Source organism: Stegodyphus dumicola, chromosome 3 (genome assembly GCF_044657685.1).
Source record: "Stegodyphus dumicola isolate Sdum_Otavi_A_Nest chromosome 3, ASM4465768v1".
Classification (NCBI taxonomy): domain Eukaryota; kingdom Metazoa; phylum Arthropoda; class Arachnida; order Araneae; family Eresidae; genus Stegodyphus; species Stegodyphus dumicola.
In genome coordinates, this window is record NC_140770.1 from 122883042 (window position 1) to 122896565 (window position 13524).

Below are 13524 nucleotides of genomic sequence, written 5' to 3' on the forward strand. Positions count from 1 at the left end.
TTGATTTCATTGCCTCGAATTGGGATTTTGATTCGAATTACTATAAATGCGTCGTTTCAATTTTTGCTCGAGTCTATTACCATTCGGTGGGAGGCCAACTAGCTGCTGAACTGTAAAGTAGCTGAACATTGGTAGTTGGGTCCGAGGTTCGAATCCCGTCAAACGGGCTGGGTATATGGGTCGTTTTCGTGATTTTCCCGTGTATAACATATATACGAGCAAATTTTCTTAAGAAAGTCGTCAATGGAATATCCCATCCCCTTTGGCACATATCCGTCGAATGCTTTCCCATAATTAAATAATATATAGCAACTTTCCATTCGGAAAAATGTAAGATATTTATCTTTCAAATTGAATCTGTCAGTTGTGGATTAACAAACTAAACTGTCTGAGAGCAAAAGATGCAGTTCTTAAGAATTATTTGTTTCTTACTTTTGAATCGGATTGATTTAAATAATAAAATACATTAAATTCATGATCTATCTAATTAAAAGCATCAATATCTTCATAGAATGACGTTACATTTTTTATTATTTATATCATATTTTGTAACGCTTTAATGAATTTCTGATTGAGGAACTCAACGATTTGAAAGCGAACAGTGGCAACACTGTACGGAAAAAAAACATTTTTATCTCTAGCGCCCCGAGACTGTCTATCGGAAACTCTAAAGATATGCATTTATAATATTTCGGATTTTGCTGTTGAACTTAATTTTATGTGGCGTAAGTGCGAGGAACATGATATTTTATAAACAAATTTTAAGATACAAAAATAAAACTTTAATGATGGAAAGACAAAAAGAAAATTTTGTAAGTTATCTTTACTAAGAAAACTAAACACTGGTATGATAAACTGAGAAAAGATTGAAAAAAATTGAAAAAAAAATGTATGTCAGCATTTAACAATACACCGGGAATTCTAAACACATATGTTGCTATTAAATTTTTTATGATTTTGCCTTTGAATTGTATATGGCGTAAGTGCGAAGAAAACGATTCATAATAATAAAGCTAAAAAGACGATAAAAAATGGTTATGAACTGATTCTTCCAGAAACTCCAGCGCCCATGCTATAGCTAAATACGGGTCGGACAGCAAAAAAAGGAGTTAACAGCAGTTTACCAACAGCAGATTGGTTGCTAAACTGGAAGCTCAGCGAGAGCGTAAGAAAACCTTAACAAACGCTTTTGAGCAAACGTTAAAATCTGAAAACTTAGAGTTTTTTAATTAGTTGCTTAGTTTTGGGGTTTATTTATCTTTAATTAAATTTGTAGCCACAAATTTTTTATTGAAGTGCCATTTTGTCATTTTGAATTGCAGATTTTTTCAGTTCTGAATATAACGATATTTGAATTGTAAAAATAGCTTGAGGAGACCGTGGATATTAAGCAATTAACGCATTAGAAATATCGTGAATTCTCAAAATTAAGAACAGGTTAAACTCTAAATCGCAGTTTAGCTAATTGCTAAATCTCACACCTAATTCAGAGTTGAACTTTTTCTCATGTCGGACCCGTATTTATACATTATAACATGGGCTCTGGAGATTCAGGAAGAATCAGTGTTAGGGCTTCGAAAATGTTTCTTCAGGCCTTTTCAAGTGGTTTACAACTTGGTGATACAAAATGTCACTAAGGCCTATCAGGAATGAATAAGCCCATGTCAGGCGAAATATTTACGAATATTTAATATATATATATACATATATGTATGTAAACTCATTCACTCTGAGCAATTAAAATTTTCGAATGGTTCGTCTAATCTGGGTTGAAAACTTCAGGGTTTGGCACGTCATGCTCTATTTATATGCGAATTTTTATGCTTAACGTTCTACTGTATTCTGTATTCCATAACGCATACGGCTTACGCATATCAGAGCGAAAGCTGGCTGCGCAGGTGACTAGAATTATTTAAATATAATTACACGGACTTTTAGTTTCTCAGCTATATAAATATTATGCGCATATTTAGGAATTTGTCATATTTAAGCATTATTAATTCGTTGGTAGATCAACACCAGAAACCATATATCAACATTAATTATTCTTAAAATATAGGAATACTTAAATTAATTATGCCTAAGTTAAACATTAATAATTCATAATACTTCATTAAGCATTGGATTAAACATAAGTAAGTATTTATTTAAATATTAGTAATTCATTCTTAGGTCGACCACAGAAGGCGAGAAAAAGGTTTTCCATGAACGCTGTCTTATGGAATATAAAGTATGGAGGATAGTAGAGAGCAATCTATTTTCAGAAAATAAATTATTAAAAATATTAAAATTTAATATTAATTTTCATTCAACGAACATTTTGACATGAAAGAATTAAAATTTATGTCAGTGGAGACAGGTGACTTAAGGTAGTAAGGATGGTAAATGGGGCACAGCACCATAATCTGGAAAATAATAAGAATTTCCTTCGTATTCTCTTCCGTCTGTTCCATATAGTGTCATTAACTTATGTTCTAGAGCTTTTCCTTAGCCTAAAAATATTTGTCTAAATGAATTTTAACTCCCAGTTTTCGTCTCTCGGCGTCTAACATGGCTTTCTTCAATACAGTTGTTTCCAAACAGGGTCAGGAGAAATTCTTTTCATACGAATAAAACTTACGATACTACTTTTTCATAATTTCGATATAACAGTAATAGAAAAATTAGAAATATAGCGAGAATAAACTTTCGATGTGTTTAATGTATGAAATTCATTAAAAATATTTGCTTAGCTGGACTGCGGCACAGCACACGAGGGATCGCTAAAGGAAGTTGTGCCTTCGTGAAGGACGTTTGAAGGAAAACTGAACTATATTCACCTTACGCATGGAAATAACCACTAAACATTTCAAACATCCAACTCGTTTACTGGGATTTTAATCCTGCTTAACCCTTTCCGGCACGCTACCTTTTAAAGTCGGAGTTTTGATTTAAAAAAAAGTAGGCAGTCTAATTAGGCCTAGAGGAGTACACAAGTAAAATTTTGTGAAGATAGCACTTATCGTTTTAATTCAGTGGAAGTGCCCAAAGTGGCACACTGATTGAATAGAGTGCTGAAACGAGCATTGTTGTCAATGAACTGACCGATGAGATTCGGAGAAACAAAGAATATATACTCTCAGTTGTCCTATATTATCGGTGAGCTCGGTCTGAGCACATCTAGGGTTCGCCGTTTGATTTTAGGCAAGATTTCAAGGTAAAAATTTAAAACTAATATAGAATAAAAAGATTAGCATACAGCCAAAAAAAATAACATAGAAATTTCTTTTTCAAACAATTCCTTTTATACTCTAAAAAAATCTCGAAGATTTCTTTGAAAAATGATGGTCTTAAAAAACAAAACATGGCTAAAATATATGGACTGGTTTGTGTTGAGCTGCCATCTACTAAAATAAAGAAGGTTCAGAGTAACTTATAGTAACCTATAAATCCTTTTTCATTCAATTTTTCTGTGCATACAGAAGGAAATTTTTAAGTGTGCCCAGACAGAACACACTGTACTGCAAAGGGTTAACTACCAGTAGTCAGCGAGTTTTTAAAGCGAGTTTTCATTGGGATCTTTGGGTTGTGGTACAACATTCGCCAAAGAACTTTTTACGGAAAAATTTTTGAACCAAGATTGCCTATTGGCCACTGTTAACTTAAATGTATTGGTCTTATCTTTTATAACTGCGCTTATTTTCGAAATAAGTATTATTAATAAAACGGTTTTAAAGTGTATCATTTTTCTACGTTCTTTCTGTATTGAAATAATTAAACTTTGAGCTATATTTCTTATGTTTAGAAACTTTTACCACAGTCGAGATGATAACATAAGGTAGATGTGGGTTTTCGGTGGGAGTATCAATTTGGTATAGTATGTAATTTTATAGAGAAAATTGTTTGGCTTGGGTTGTTATATGATGGAAATCCACACTAATGCCTGTACAATAAAATCACTGAGTAGACTTAGACCAACTCGGGTTCAAATCTCGACTGACGGGATGACTTTCCTCCACTGTAACGTGAAAATGAACAGCTTTCGCTTAAAATGTCCTTCACAAAGACATTCCTTTCCTTCAGGTAGATAGCGCTCGGTTGCTTTTCCAAAATCCATCGGAAAAGATACAACTATTATAATACTTTTTGCGATGAGAGAGAAGAAATTTAAGAAATTAAAGTCAAAATTAAATAATAACGATTTGAAGGTTTAAATAATCAGTACAGTATTCTGATAAAATCTGTGATACGACTACTGTAAGTCTGTGCAGAATATAATATACAAACAGTTTGCTGTACGCAAAATTCAAATTTCCACAAAGGCTAAGGAAACAAAAAAGCGATACCTGTAAAACGCAATAAAACGAAGTGGGGGAAAAAGAGAATTATGCGTATCATAATCTTTTTGAGAGATTTTAAATAATAATGATGAAATAACTTTATTATACATTTAAACTTATGTAAAATAGACTTACCAATGCTATACGCATCACAGAGATTATAATATACATTTTGACTTGAAAATGTCATAAAAATGCCTATAATTTAACCTTTTCAGTTTTCGTGTCATGTTATGTTGCCGGATGGCCATACAATTATTTGCCTTCTTGTATTTAGCATTCAAATTATTGGTAAAATTGCCAATTGTAACCAATTTATCTTGTCGATTTGATTTACTTTTCAAATTATAAAAACACATCATTTTGCAGAGCGACAAATTTAGTAATTTAAAAGCATTGTATGAAATTCTTACTAATATGGTAAAGACATGGGGCTCGGCTGACCTTCATTTTTCTTACTTAATGAGCTATTTGGAACCGTTAACCAATTATGACAAATTTTTCACTAGACAAGAGGCTAGCATAATTTGACGCCGTCGCGATAACAAAGAAAAATACGTTTAATATAATTCAGAAAAATCTGCTAAACCAAAATCGGTCAAAAATCTTTTTTTTTTTTTCGTCAAAAAAAATCTGTTTCCTCCTTCCGTGCAGCGGCTTAAGAAAACTCGTTAGATGCTCACGTAAACACCTCTAATTCACTAGTGGCTCAAACATTAATAAAATTAAAATTTAGCTAATCTTACGCAAAACTTGCCCATCTAGCCAATTAGAACAAAGGTAATAAACAACGACGAAAATTCGAAAAAATTCAGAACTCTCTACAAGATGACAGACCCTTTCTTTCCCACGCAACAGAGGAATGTTTTCAATCGTAATTCAGTTAAACTTGCGACATCTGTAGGTAATAAATACGTCTAGCAGTTCTCTTCTTCAGAAAGACCGAAACACTTTCTCGCCTTCACACCCTAAACATGTGGTCAACACCGAGAAAAGAGAAAAATTGCAGCTGGGAAGTCTGTCTCCTGATCCCCACAAGAAGCCGACTCGTGAGAAACGGAAATATACCCGCGCCCTTTTAACTATATCACATCTTCAGCCAAACTTAAAAGACCTTTGCCGTAATTGAAAAAAAAAGTTTAAACAATACTAAATACAAGTATTATACATTAATTCTTAAATACGAATATTACAAATTCATTGTTCAAAGTAAAATAATATAATTACTAAGAATACCTTATGCACAGTAAAATAATACGTAATAATTGTAGACAACAAAATAATACATAACAATTTTCCATAACAACTAGAAATGGGCGCTATGATCGCAATGCCTGTTCATTTGCCTTGAAACTTTGAACGTTTGCATGTTCGATCAAGATGTTTTTGCACACCAAATTTCGTCCCGATCGCAAAAGTCTTTCTTGGTGCTTCGATTTCTTTGCAAAAGAGTATAAGTTAGATTTCCCGTTACTTATTATTCGTTAAAGTTGACCATATCTTGGTTCTTTGATATGTGCTGTAACAGCGCCCCCAAAATAGATACTCTTATCGAGGGTTCCCACACACGAGAGCTTTGCAGGGCACAGGCAACCGGATCATGCTGCATCACAAAATCTGGTATAAAGATTTTGTCTAAATGCTCTAACTGTTGAACTTTATGCCAACCAGGCGTAAGAACCTGGCAGTGACAGTAAGGCGAACATGAACTTATGTTCAGCCAAATATTTCGATAAATCAGCTGCTCATTCACATATACTCAGTTTTATCTTTCCTGAGTAACCACGGCTAAACCGTTTTATGGGTGTGAAAGGAGCTAATGATTTCGGACTATGACACAAACGGCGGTTTCACCCTGTGAACGCCCCTTACAGTCCAGCCAACGGTAGTAGGATTCTTTTTCCCAGGAAAGTTCAATTTCCATTTTGGGGGAGGAAAGACTATATTTAAGATTTTTCTTCCTTGTAAACATTATTTCTTTATTGTTTACTGAAATACACTTCTAATCTCCCCTTTTACGCTTTTTCGTTACTTATGTGATATGCAGTATTTCAAAAATGAGCAACCGCAGAAAGGTCGTAGCGAAACATGAAATAAGTATGTGGGTAAAAACCGACTACCTGTTTTTTGCAAACAGATTCAGTTTACTTTGCCCATGCGAAGTAGCATCCCAGGGATTAGCTTAAGTGGGTGGACTTTCATGGAAAAAAGAACAACTAAACCTACCGAAGAAACAGGTTTGAATCCCGGAGAAGGCATGTATGTTGTAAATGTATAGTGTCTTTGCGATATGAGGATACTTCAAATATATGACGAAAGCCCTCTCGTATGATTTGGTGGTAGGAGAAAAGGAATGGAAGACACTCGGACCACCTCCCCGGGGTGCTCTTTTTAAAAACTGGTGTGAAATTGGGCAAAGTCATACTGTCAGCTTATAGAGTCATTAGGATTTTGAAGCAGGTGAAATGTGCAATGCCCTCGCCAGGATTCGAATCCTGGGCTTCTCGAATACGCATCTAGTATGCTTCCAATTACACAACGAAGGCATGTGAAAAAGGAGGGAGAAAATACCTTATATACTTCCTCTTTTAATGGGCGACTGGGGATTAGGGGAGCCATTCGCAAATCCCAGTGGAGACGAATTATTGTCAACCACGTTTTTAGTTCGGGTGCTACTATAGAGTCATTGAGATTTTGTAGCAGAAGACGTGAAAAATGTGCAGTGCCCTCCCCGGAACTCGAGCCCTGGACTTCTCGAATACGCGTCCAGTATGCTTTCAATTACACACGAAGGCATGTGAACAGAAGGGAGAACATACATTATAACCTATATGGTGCCTAAGGCTGTTGCCAACAACAAAAGCAGTCTTGTGGTTTTTGTCACGATGAAAATTCGTGGGCTTGTTCTGATTAGGTCAGACAAGTGAGATTAGTCACAACAACAAATAACGGCACGTTAGAATTTTGAAAGTTGAAGAAATATGGGAGATAAGAAAGATACATTGATTATACAGACCTACAGAAACTGAATTCATTTATAAACGTTGCTATTCTAATGCTATTCTAATTTTAAAAATAGTGTTATCTGCAAAGTCTGTAGATCTGAGACGTTTGTGGATAAATGTATCTACAAATTTTGTAATACATATAAATAATGTCAATAACATTAAAATCATTTTTGTTGCTAATACTGATTTTGTCTCTTTTATTTTTAGGTAAATATGTTCCTTCACTTGCTTACAAAATCCACACTATGGGTACACCTGCGAATTTTAAATTCAAAGGTATGTCTGTTGGAAACGGGATGTGCGACCCAGAAACAATGATGGACTACGGAGATTATTTGTACAATATCGGACTTGTGGATGAAATACAAGCCAAACAAATGAAGAATCTCTCAAATTCCATCGTCAACCACATAAGAAAAAAGGATTATTACGAAGCTCTAGTGGAAATGGATAAGCTCATCATCAATTTCCAGTTGCTTCCGTATACCAGCTTATTTAAAAACTTCACGGGATTCGATTTCTATTACAACTTCTTCCACAGTGAGGCTCCAGAAGACTTTAACTACTTTTACACGTACGTTGAACTTCCAGAATTTAAAAAGGCTCTTCACGTTGGAAACCTGAAATTCCAGAATGGAAGTATGGCGCAAAAATATCTTCTTCTGGATATTATGCAATCTGTCAAGTCTAAGGTCGCTGTCATCATGGATAACTATCGAGTGCTTTTCTATAATGGACAACTGGATGTCATCATACCGTATCCATTAACAGTCAATTTCTTGAAGACGGTGAAGTGGAAGCATTCAGTTGAGTACAGAGAAGCAAAACGTACGTTATGGAAACTGAACGGAAAAATTGCAGGTTATGTACATAGTGTAGAAAATTTCCATGAAATTTTAGTGAGGAATGCGGGCCATATTTTACCCTATGATCAGCCAGAAGTTGCACTGGATCTTATCACGCGATTTGTTAAGAACAAGCAATTTTCTTAATATATATTTTTATATGTCTGTAAATTGTTTTTCATATGCTATCATATTTGAACTAAAACCATACTTTCCAAATGAAAGCAATTTATTTGAGAAATTTACTCTAACATAAGTACACTGTTAACTGACACGGACTTGTTCCCCATAGCAATGTTGGATACCCTTCATATTCTTCAACGTCCTGGTTTTTGTATTTCTGTATAGTTATGATTCTAACTTGAGAATTTTAGTTGTCCATACACCTGTGTTCAGAATTACCTTTATTTGCACCAAAAATTTTATTTCTCAGAAGCTGTAAATAAAGTTAAATGAATTGTATTTGAATGCGACTTAGAATTATCAGACAGAAATGTAAACTAAAAAGTCGAATATGATGAACACGAAGCTATATTATTAAAAAATATATTAAAATAAAGTAGTAAATGTTGACGACATTTTAGAAAGTGTATACTTCAGAAAAAGTGCAGACTTTCACGTAAAGAATGAATAAGATATCTCTTAAATTGTAAACTCATACCACAATGGAATTGTCAGCTAGTTAGATTTGAGGGGAATGTTTCCCACACTTTCATCAATCTAGTTAACAGGGCACTGAAATCTTTCGGCACAATTCTTCCGATCGTGTTTTCTATAGGATTCAAACTGAGAGATTTAGTGTAAGATTTAATCTCAGTATATTTATTCAGCTTTAAAAAATTCATCAGCTATTTTCGATTAAAAAAGTGGTTTTATGTTTGATCAAAAGAAATTACAATTTATTTGCACTTATGTAAATAAGTAGATCTCACCTGCACACTTTACCTAATTCATAGAGTTCTGAGAATTTATTGCGAATGCTCTCGTTTGACTAACATTCTTTCTCAAAAACATGTACAAAGAAGTATTTGTATTGTTGATTATACTTCTACGTGTCATCAGATAAGCACCACCGTAATGGTATATTCGTCAGGTTTAAACAAATTTAGCATCAGACGTTCTGACCTTTCCGAATTTTTGCTATAGAGAAACGGGCTGTGATGTTCTCTGGAGAAATTTAGGCGGACTGCCTTCTGCAAGGACAAAAAAATTCAAAACCATTGACTTTCTGCCACAGAGATTTTTCTCATTTCGTTTTCCGTATACAGTTTGTGACAATACAAAATTCCAGTAGCAGGTGGAAGCTCTACGTTCTACCTATTAGTCGAATTCCTATTACAAAAAACATTTCTGAGCAGAAAATGATTTTGAAAAGTAACTGTTTCTCTTCTGCACCATGGAGCCACATTTAAACAACATTTTTAATATCCATATTTAAGCAAATTAAATTATTTACAGAAAGTATCTTTATCCAGTATTTCTTTCTTTTCGTCATCGACAGAACATCTGGTCCACTGGATAAGGTGCTCATTAGGTCTCGTCTACATGTAGAGACATTAGGATTATTTGAAAGCCAGAGAGATGAAAAATATGCAACCGCCTTCGCCGGGAATCGAACCACAGACCTCTGGCCCAGCGTTCTACCGTTACACCACGAAGGCACGCTAGGGAAGTGGAAGAAATACCTTATATATAGACCAAAGAAAATAGAGGTTAGCGCTGTGTGCTTCAGAATTTTACAATGTAAAGTCAGAGGTTCGAAATTAAAGATCGGAACAAAATGAAAAAATACTCGTAGTGACGCAAAGTTGAAACTAATTGAAAATGCTATCTTGAATACTAATAATTTGTTGTTACCTGGAAAGGGGGCATTGACGAATAAAAAAATCGTGTTGTACGTAATGACTCTGTTTGGTACAACATGCATAGAGTTTTAATGCATATTAACAGTCCCTAGAAGGGATCTGTCTTAAAACGTTAGGCCATCTTGCCGTACCCATAATTGTTTGCCTTGTTTTTAAACAACTCATATTCTGTGCCTCAAATATTTTGCCAAATGATACTTGGCACCATACGAATTTATTATTGTTTTAGTTCTCTAAAAGCAGAAATCATATCCTAAGTCGTAAAGATTTGCAGTGGGATCAAAAAGTGTGCCTTAAAGCGCTTGCAGCCTTGCGTAGACGCCATTTCTATTTTGGAAACATACGAATGCAGATAATTGAGGCTACGTGTTGAAAAATAAGTTTTCATAAATTTTAGATTATTATGTATTAGCAGGTATTCACAGAACATCGAGAGGTATCTTTCCTCTTAAACAAATAGCCTTGAGTGCTTTGCCTCTCAATCAAATAAACCAAATCAAACAAACCACATATACATCGCCAAAAATACTATCTCTGAACCTCATTCTTGCGAACCCTCGGAGGAAACCTTAGAAGTTGTCCCGGATACTTTTAATAAACAGGTGCAATTTTATTTTATTTCTTTTTATTTATTGTGGGTATAGTTTTTTTTTTTTGGGGGGGGAGGGTGCGTTGATTAATTATCAACTTTACACTACTTACAGCAGGTGCATGTTTGTGCTGCATCATTACATTTTTCGGGAGAGGGAGAAGCGGAATAACATTTTCGTTTAGAGTTAATCTGTATTACATTTACCATGAAATAAAACAGAAAAAATACATTATTTCCATTATTATAATTCTTATAGAAATATGGCTTTTTCCTCGCTTTTTTTGGTCAGTGGTGCAACCTTACCTTTTTTGGTGTGGTGTGGTGGTGGTGTATTTAATTATGGCAAAGCACACAAGGGCTATCTGCCTAAGAGGAGGGATGCCTTTCGTGGAGGACTTTCTAAGGAAAACTGGCTCGTATACACGTTACACATGGGGAAAACCACGAAAACACCCATGCAGCCAGCCCGTTCGCGGGATTCGAACCTCGGACCGAACTACCAGTGTTCAGCGACTTTACCGCTCGGCCGCTGGTGGGCTTACCTTTTTTGGCTAACAGTGGCTAAAATGATTTTCTTTTTAATTTTTTAAATTTTTAATTTATTAGCCCAAGGGGTGTTAGCCCAGAAGGGCTATTAATTTCAAAACGGCATTTTGCATCGATTCAGTTTTCAAACTGTTGCCACCAAATATTATCACCATGTACTTATATTTAAAGAAACTAAGAAATGAAGAATCTGCATAAATGTATGTATGTTTCTCGCATTGCGATAAAACGACGGTACCTAGACCCATCCAATTTTGAACGACGTAATCTTACTGCGAATATGGGCATTTGGAAGCCCAAATTTGCAATTTCGAATTTATTTTATAATCTATTTAAAATTTTGTAAAACTTTAGCGAATTTTTGATTAACAATGATTTCAAAGCGAACAATGACAACACTGTACGAGGGGAAAATATTTTTATCTCCAGTACGCGAGACTGTGTATCGAAAATTCTAAACATATTTGCTGTTTTTAAATATTTTGTGATGTTGCTGTTGAATTGAATTTTATGTGTTTTAAGCGCAAAAACTATAATATTTAATAAATAAAGGCAACATGCAAAACGTTAAAGAAATGCCTTTTGGGCGCACTATAAAATCTGAAAGCTTTTATAATTTTTTTATTTATTAATTTTTAATTTACTTTATTTTAATTAAAATTAATATTTATTTATTTATTTATTTTTTACTTTTATTTTTAGTCCAAAGGAGCGTTGTCCGTCAGCTACTATAGTTTTCGTTTTGCGATTTTGCGTCGAATCACTATGAATGTCCGTTTCACTTTTCAAACTGTTGCCACAAATATTATCCCTGTGTATTATATTTGAAGAAATTAAATAATGAAGAATTTGAATAAATGTATGTATGTTTCTCGCATTGTGATGAAACAACGGTACCTAGAGCCATCTAATTTTGAATGACGTAATCCTACTACGAATATGGGCATCCGGAAGAACAAATTTGAAATTTGGAGTTTGTTTTATTATCGATTTCATATTTTTTAAAACTTTAACGAATTTTTGATTAACAAACTCAAGGATTTCAAATGGAGCATTGGCAAAGTTGTATAAAAGAAAAAAATAATTTTTATCTCCAGGGAGTGAGACAGTGTACCAGAAATTTAAAAGATATGCTCAATTTAAAGTTATTTTGCGATATTGCTCTTAATCTGAATTTTATGGCTTAAGTGCGAAGAACATAATATTTAATAAATAAAGGTAAGACAGAAAATGTCTAAAAAAACGCCACTTTGAACGTAATTTAAATTCTGAAACTTTTCAGATTTTCTTTTTTGTGTGTCTTTGATTTTTTTATTTGTATTTTTTAATAACATCAGCATGAGGCCAATGAGGAAAAGCGCAAATATGCATTATATCTTTTTTCTTTTTGGAAACCCTTTCCCAATGGGAAATTCTCGGGACAATATTTATTTGCATAGCTTTAATTTTTACTGAATTTTGGATCCTCATTGAGTAAATTTGCTAGGAAATAAAGCAGAGGCAGCCCATTATTTCCAAATATATACTATATAATGACAAAAAATCACGAGTGTTACAATTGCTACGCAGTGAAACTGTAAATGACAGCCGATAAACTATGGAAATGTAATATCAACAAGAGGGGGGAGAGACTTAGGTTTCAGAGTAAGACCTGGGAATTAGTTTTAAAAAATCACTTATATTATTATTTAACAGAGCTTTTATGCAAATAAAGGCAAGAAGCAGAGAGTAAAAATCGATACTGAATACAATTGCTGAACGATGCCCGCTGGAAATCAAGAGGTTTTCATTAAGCTGCTAACATATAAAAGCGCTAGGTTATTGGTATTGTAAATTGGTGACTATCAGCTAACATACAAGTACCTAAATTCAATGAAAAATTTAGATATTCGAAAAAGAGCAATTTTTGTATATCAATGATATTAAGGAGTATTATCTATTTGGCAAAATTCATATATAGATACAATCGTCATGGAAATTACAAATAACAGACCGATCTCCTCCTTTAGCAGCTATCAAAGAATTTTACTCTGCTTTCAATGAAAATAAAAAGATGTGATTTACCTGTTTTTATTTTAGTTTATTTTTTGTCTCTGAATAGTTTAAGAGGTTGTGCATTAAGAAATTCTAAAAAATCGCAAGAAAACAAATTTTTACACTTACAGTAAAATGATTTCCAAATTATTTTGTTGCTATTCACTTTGCTTCGTAAAAGCTCTTAAAGGCAGCTGAAGAAAACATTCATTTGATCTGCTTCACTAACAACTTGAAAAAAAAAACTTAAGTATTTTAAAATGAATTCTGTGTTTCTTATAGTTTATTTCAATTTATCTCGAGGCTTTAATTGAA

At 33.9% G+C, this 13524-nt stretch overlaps 1 protein-coding gene across 4 annotated transcripts in view; it reads left to right on the forward strand.

The window, feature by feature from the left end:
- Window positions 1-13244, forward strand: part of LOC118201087 (putative serine carboxypeptidase CPVL) — a 542277-nt gene extending 529033 nt beyond the window's left edge. For all 4 annotated transcript variants that reach the window (XM_085813266.1, XM_085813267.1, XM_085813268.1 and 1 more), the window contains one exon: window positions 7535-13244. In XM_085813266.1, the coding sequence (XP_085669392.1) occupies window positions 7535-8319 (785 nt within the window). In that variant the 3' untranslated portion in view covers window positions 8320-13244. The remainder of the gene's footprint in view (window positions 1-7534) is intronic.
- The last annotated feature ends 280 nt before the right edge of the window (window positions 13245-13524 follow it).